Source organism: Rhamphochromis longiceps, linkage group LG23 (assembly GCF_057381845.1).
Source record: "Rhamphochromis longiceps isolate RC_006_pf linkage group LG23, R_longiceps_female_GT1.1, whole genome shotgun sequence".
Lineage (NCBI taxonomy): Eukaryota > Metazoa > Chordata > Actinopteri > Cichliformes > Cichlidae > Rhamphochromis > Rhamphochromis longiceps.
This window is the reverse complement of record NC_140578.1, coordinates 18661963-18668991: the sequence shown is the minus strand read 5'-3', so window position 1 is coordinate 18668991 and position 7029 is coordinate 18661963. Positions and strand designations below refer to the sequence as shown.

Sequence of the window (7029 nt, the reverse complement as noted above, 5' to 3'; positions counted from 1 at the left end):
GATTGTTTTGCCAGAGCTATCGCGGGTGAAACTGATGCTACACAGTTCAGGTGGCAGCCTTGTAGGGTTTTATTTCTCACCTCTGAGCCCCTGTTGGACAGCACAGCATGGCGAAGATGATGTCATATCCTATGGTGTGATCATGTCAGTTTTTATAGCCATTTTAATGACATTCCAGAAGCTGAGAAATATTAAAATATACAAAGGGAGATGAAAAGAGGAAAAAAAGATTCTTCTCCTGCTATATCAGCGCTTATGTGGTGGTACTCTCTGAGTGGCAACACCTATCGTTCAGGAGAATATTGTAGTGGCTATTCAGCTCTCTTGGTTGCTGTGGGCGGCCGGCGTCTCCTTTAGTACATTCTGCTACTAACACTCACACATCCTCTCTCTCTGTATCTCTGTATCTCTCTCTCTCTCTCTCTCTCTCTCTCTCTAACAAACAAACAAACAAACAAACAAACAATGGACAATACTTTTATTTTTATTGCACAAAAGGATGAGAGTATGAAGTGGAGACTGCTCCAGGACAGAAACAACTGCAGTATACTGTTAACACAATTTTGGCTTCTCGCCTCCACTTGCTAATGCTAAGTTAGCCAAGAACCCAGAATTATTTTGTTTTGTAAAAGTTGTAAAGGTGAAATATTCTTTTTGGGAAGACCAGAGAGCAGGGCATTACAGTAATCAATGCGACTGGTAATAAAAGCATGCATCAGCATCTCCGTGTTGGCCCGAGAGAGAATAGGGTGGACTCTGGCTATATTTTTTAGATGATAAAATCCAAATTTGGTTACATGTTTAATATGTGGGATAAAACCAAGCTCAGAGTCGAAAATAACACCCAGGCATTTTCACTTGTAGTGAAGGACATAGTGAAAATGCCTGTAATTTAGACAAGAGTTTCTCTTTCTGAGCCTCAGGACCGATGATTAAAATTTCAGTTTTTGCCCTGGTTAAGCTGCAAAAAGTTTTCTGCCATTTTATATCTAGAATACAGTTAATACAGTGTTGAATACAGTGTTGTCGGCTTTGTTTTCATACCTAAGTACTAAGAGAAAAATCATGTGTGTCCTCATTATTATAGGGATTTGTGTTGTTGTGTGGGGCTGGAGCCTCAGGTATATACTGTCAAATAGTAATTATGAGTGTGGTTCAGGTTTTTTGTTTTTTTTAAGCAATATGAAAGTAATGTAACAGGTAGTATAATGAATGTCTTTCTCCTGGGTGTAATTAAGTGCATTACTTTTAAGAAAAATGTTTTGTGTAGGAACCTTTTTACTTTACTTTACTGAGTAATGTCCCAACACTGATCGCAACAAAGAGGGACATACCTCCAACATGCACAAATATTTGACCACACAGAATTAATTTGCATGAATGTAAGTAATGTCTTTGATATTCTGCTTAGTGGTGGTGGTGACTCTCAAAGTGGAGTCAGTGAGAATCAATAAGGAATCCAGTCGATAAATGATATCAATAATGGAATCAGAATCGCTAAATTCTTATTAATTTCGTCCTTACTGCTAGTATTTACTAATATCTTAGGACTCCACGCCTTCATCTAAATATGACAAAAGCAATCTGCAATAAAACAAGGATTTTGACTGGGTCAGTGTTTATATTCCATCTTTTACATACAGAAAACAGTTCAGAAAGAGATCAAATTATCATCATTTATGTCAGGCAAGCTTAAAAATCAGTTGATATAAACAGGGCCTAAGTATAGTTCACACAGAAAAATAACATAGTAAGCTCCTTCTTCACCCTTTAAATCATGTATTCACAGGCAGAAATTTCTAAGAATTTTAAATGAAACAAAGTTATGCATTCATGTCTGTCTATATCTGTGTTAAATCTCTATGATCTCTAAAAATGATATAGATAGCTATTAATTTTCCTATTTCAAAGTAGGTACACTTTTTATGGATTCATGCAATACACTGCAATAAGACAAAAATATTGATTATATAAAGCTTGTATTGAAACAAAATTGAGAATTAAAAACCAGAGAAGTGCAAAGGAGACCTTATTTCTTAAAGCCCTTCTCACCCTAGCAGCTTTCTATCTACGTATTTACCTTTTCATTATCAAAGAGAGAAACAGCTTTAAAATTATGATTAAAAAAGTAGAAATCATTATAAATCAGAAACACTCTTTCCACTGATATATTTTCTAATTATGAAACATAAAACCTGAAACATAAAACCTGGTCATTGTATTAACTCAGAAGAATATTTTAGAAATTGCTGGTAAACTAAAGTTAAATCAATAGAATGAGTTTCAGGCAGAGCTCAAACTTCACTTTCTTTTCTGTTTTTGTTACTGAACTAAAGGAAGAGAAGCTGCCTTCTAATATTCAAATGGACACACTGTTTTCAGTCACGTCAGGATCCAAGTATGTGTATGGCAGGTCCAACACTGAGTTTCTGGCTTTGATCTCTGCACTCAGCCTTTTGAGCTCTACTTGGAAATCCTTTATTTTTTGGCAGGGAACCTCCTCAGTGAAATGCTCCTCTGGGTACTGGCCAAGAAAGATCTGATGAGATAGATATGAGATCACTGGCATGTTTTGCTTCTTCCACTCAAAATGCATAGTTGTATGACTTTTGAATTTGACATTTTGATGTACATTACATAACTTGAACACTTACAGAGTCAGAGGACTGCTTGCTGAGTAGCCACATGACGGCCATGCCATAAACTGTTGTTTGAATATTGGGGAATGTATCTATCATGCTTTTTTCACTTGCTTTCCCCTTTTTAGTTGGTGGGGGAAGCTGCAAGGTGACAGGACTATTGGGCATCCAGGCCCCAAAGTCGTACTGCATTGAAGGAGTAAAGGAAAGGTCATTAATAGGCTCTGAAGCACATAGCAGTGTGATATTGGTGTTTGGTCAAGCCTGGAGAGTCAAGGGGTGTAATACACATTAGGCTCTAACTTGATTAAGGACAAACATGAAGGAAAAGAGTGCATCCTTAAATTGCTGACCCAAAAACTAGAAATATTTGATGAAGAGATCTTTAAGAGCTTGAATGAAGGTGACTGGACTAGAAAGGGATCTCAAGATTGCATTGTAGGTAGCCAACACCACCCCTGTTTATTGGTCATTCAGTGGACATTGATGGCTTCTTTCACTCCTCTTTCAAACCATCTCTGTCTTCTCTGTCCAAAATGTGAATACCATCAACCCTAACTCTTTTGATCTCTACAGCCACTTCATAAACACATGGGACAACATAGAAGAGTCACGTCGACAGGCAAGACGTTCAAGATGTTCCTCTGCATCTGAACAACAAAGGTCACTCTTTTGAGGATGCCAATGTTCGCATTTTGGACAGAGAAGACAGATGAGTAATGAAAGAATTCATCTTTGTCCACTGTGGATGATCATCCTTGAACAGAGGTGGTGGTTTATGACACCAACTGTCTGCCATCTATAATCCAATTTTGAGATTCCTTCCCAGACACTTTAACCATCTTAAATTGGTCAGAGTGGGCACGCTCCATTTTGCTTAACTATTTTTAAATCCCTGTAGAACTGGAAACACGTAAGCTACCGCAAAATTTTTTTTTTTGCATATGAAACCGGAGGAGTTGTGCTTACATTTTATGCCATCAGCTTGTCCTAGGTTACGATTTCCTTCCACATATAGCAAACGCTCTGTGTCCACACTACCGTTTTCAGTAGTTTTCAAAGAGTTGTGCATCCACATTGAAATGGCCAAAAACGCCTATATTCAAGCACAAAAGCGAGTGAGAATTAAACAATTTGAAGAAAAGCTATCTGGAGCATGTAAATACTGATATTAATCTTTAATAGGGCTGTTAAAATTGAGAGCAATCAAAACAACTGCTGTATAATGCCCTTTGTTCAATTGGTCACATGACTGCATCACATGACTAAAATGCTTCATCGTTTTAGAAAGTCTGCGTTTTCCAGCGCCCACACTGCGACAGGACACCTCCAGTTTGAAATGTATCCATTTTCGAGAGCGTTTCCAAAACACTGTGTTTTTCCTTGAGGAAAATGCCGGCTCAGTCTGGAAAACGATGCATTTTCGTTTGAAAACGCATTCGTGTGGACATAGCCTTAGGTCAAATGGCCCAGGATGTGAGTGGGCACTGGTTCTTATGTAGCACTTGCTACTCTCCTGGAGACTCAAAGCACATTTTCCTATGTCTCCATAAGTGCTTTCTAACATTCACACTCCACTGGATGCATCATAGAGTTACTTAGGGTTAGCATCTTGCCCAAGGATATTTGGCATACAAACTCGAACTCGACAGGGTTTGAACCACCAAAATTCCAACTAGTACGGAGCCTGCTCTACCACCTGAGCTTCAGCCATCACTAAAAATTTAATGTGAAAAGCAAGATGGACCTGAGATCATCAGTCAAGCCAGACTCTAAAATTAATATTCTCTTAGGACTTAAGTATACTTACCTTTTATAAATTATCCTGCCACTAACAAAGGAACACTTGTTAACTGAAGTGTTTTCCCAAATTGAGAGAAAAGTATTCATGGAGTTGGCAATAATTTATTTTGCTAACTAAACAATGCTCCTTTGCCTTTAATGTCTTGAATAATGCTATATCATCCAGGTAAGTAAATTGAGGTTGATTCTGTTCATCTAGATGTAGCATTTTCAGTGGAAGAAACATTTCGTCACTCATCCAAGTGACTTCTTCAGTCTCAGCTGACTGCAGGTTTCCCCAACCTTTACGCAATTACTGACACTAGTGCAACTGAAAGGGATGTGAGGTCAGTTCGTTTATCATGAATATGCAAACTGTCATGACCTTTGATCAAAGGCAACTTTTCAAAGCCCACTGATCTAAGACCATTGATCAATGGCCATGAGCACTATTTAATGAGAGTTGGGGAATGGCTTCAATCACAGCATTGTAAGGCGGTGAAAGATGTACCCTTAGGCCTCCTTCTCGATTCAGAGATGTTTTTTCCCCTTCTTGTGTAAATGGCCTCCTTGACTCCCTGTGTTCCTCCCTGTCCAGGATGTGTTCAGGTAGCTGAGACTGAAGTCACTTGGAGTAGTGACGTTTCTCCACTGAAAACTTTACGTCCAGATGAACAGAATCAACCTTTTGGGGCTTAGCAATTGAAATTTGTAAAGTGATTGTAGTTTATTTCTGATATATTGTAAGGTGGTTAATCTTACCACTTTAAGGTCTTGAAGGTTCTTGCATGGCCTTAAACTATTACAACCTAAATAAATGAAATTAAATGATGTTAGAAGGTTTCACCTGCCCAGAGTTGACAGCTGAGTGCTGGGCAGAGCAAGTGAAGATCACCATGGTGACGAACTTGACCATCTCATCCACAGTGCTGAATTTCTGTGGAATTCCTGATGATCAGAACAAAAAGAAATGGCATTACTTCAATACACTGGGGAAACCAAAGTAAAGTTGTATCAAAATTACAATATTGTAGGTGCACATAAAGTTCTATTATCATAATAAAGTCTCACATCATGCTTTGGTCAGTGTATATAATATATAGGTAGTCCAAATATGCCAAAAACTTTAAACTGCTCTAAATGCTCAGATTCACACATTTTTTAGGATGGGGTAAAGTGTCCAATAGTAGGGATCACTACTAAACTAAACACTACTTACACTTTTTTTAATGCTAAAGTGGGAGTAGCACAAAGGTAATCCACAGGCAGTAACAGACTGCCCATCTACCTGCATCTACCTGTTGTTTTCAAGGAAGTAGGGTACTCCTGATTTTGCTGTTGTTGATCTTTTAGCCAGTGGAAGAGACAAGTGAAGTTATGACATACAAAATGCTGAAGTGGATCAAAATGTTAAAAAAAATGTTTCCACCACAGCCAGTGTCTGTATTGTTCATTCTATATTTTTAGTCTTTGATTTTTCTTCTACATTTCTGCTGTCTCCCCCTTCTGTTTCCCAGCCCCTTGTGAACCAATCAGAATTTGACCATGGCCATTCATGCTCAGCAAACTGCTTATGGGATTTTGGTTGACTGCATGGGAGCTTATTTGCAGTGGTTTCTAAACTGAAACATGTACACAGACGGACACATTTGTGGGACCGTAAATCACGTTGGGTTTTCACCCAAATTCTGCTCAATGTCAAGGTCATCTTCTTGTCATTTTTACAGGCAGTTTTTCACATTCACTAAAATCTGTACTGATAAAAGTTCTAGTTTGGACTGTGATGTTCAGAAAATGAATGCATTCTTGCACCCCTTTACCACTGAAACATAAATGCCATCATTAAGTTTAGTTATGGTATAAAAATGTAAGATAGTTTAGAGCTGGTCAAAAACTTGGGCCACACCATTGACAAAGTATATCTTAGTGGTCAATAATAGTTGGTGAATGAGAACCAGTTGTCCTAAATTGATTTACAGGATTTTATTTCTCATTAGTTTGTGCATTATAGCCAGTGAATGACAGAAAAAAAGCTATAACTTTGCTTCTGTACTTTGATGTTATTTTTTTGGTAGGTATTACAATAACCTGTGAACTCGAATAGATCATGGACCAAACGACTTGGATCTATATATTTGAACTGCAAATCAGGCATTTAAATTCTAGTAGAGTTAAAATCTAAAATCACAGAGCTTTAAATGAGCAGAGTAAGTCCAAAATAAAGCTCACCTGTGCTTGCTTGTGAAAGGAATCCATGTTCATAAATGTCCTGAATCCACTTCTGCAGTTCAGAGTCTTTCTGGACTTCAGCATCAGTCTTGTAGTAGGAGGTGAGAATTTCTTTCACAAACCTTTGAAATATAGAGCCATAAGCAATGAAGCACAATCCCAATTTAAATACAGATTTCTTAAACACACTAGACCATAAAATTTGTTAATGTGTATAAAATGTGCTATTTTTTCCCCAACCTTTGGATCTTTTTTATATGAAAACTTTTATTTTCTACATAGTAATGGATGACAGTAAAGGAGGCAGGGTATGAATTTTTTAAGGTTGTTTTCAAGAAAACCAAGCCATGGGAGTACCTCAAGTCTACTAGACCCTAAC

The 7029-nt window shown here is 37.8% G+C and overlaps 1 protein-coding gene across 2 annotated transcripts in view; it reads right to left on the bottom strand.

Annotated features, from left to right (window-relative positions):
- Positions 1-531: 531 nt before the first annotated feature.
- Positions 532-7029, bottom strand: part of LOC146641596 (hydroperoxide isomerase ALOXE3-like) — a 30706-nt gene continuing 24208 nt past the window's right edge. For both annotated transcript variants that reach the window (XM_085397497.1, XM_085397496.1), the window contains exons 12-15: positions 6651-6772; positions 5269-5369; positions 2655-2825; positions 532-2539 (exon numbers count right to left, since the gene is read on the bottom strand). In XM_085397497.1, the coding sequence (XP_085253623.1) occupies positions 2360-2539; positions 2655-2825; positions 5269-5369; positions 6651-6772 (574 nt within the window). In that variant the 3' untranslated portion in view covers positions 532-2359. The remainder of the gene's footprint in view (positions 2540-2654; positions 2826-5268; positions 5370-6650; positions 6773-7029) is intronic.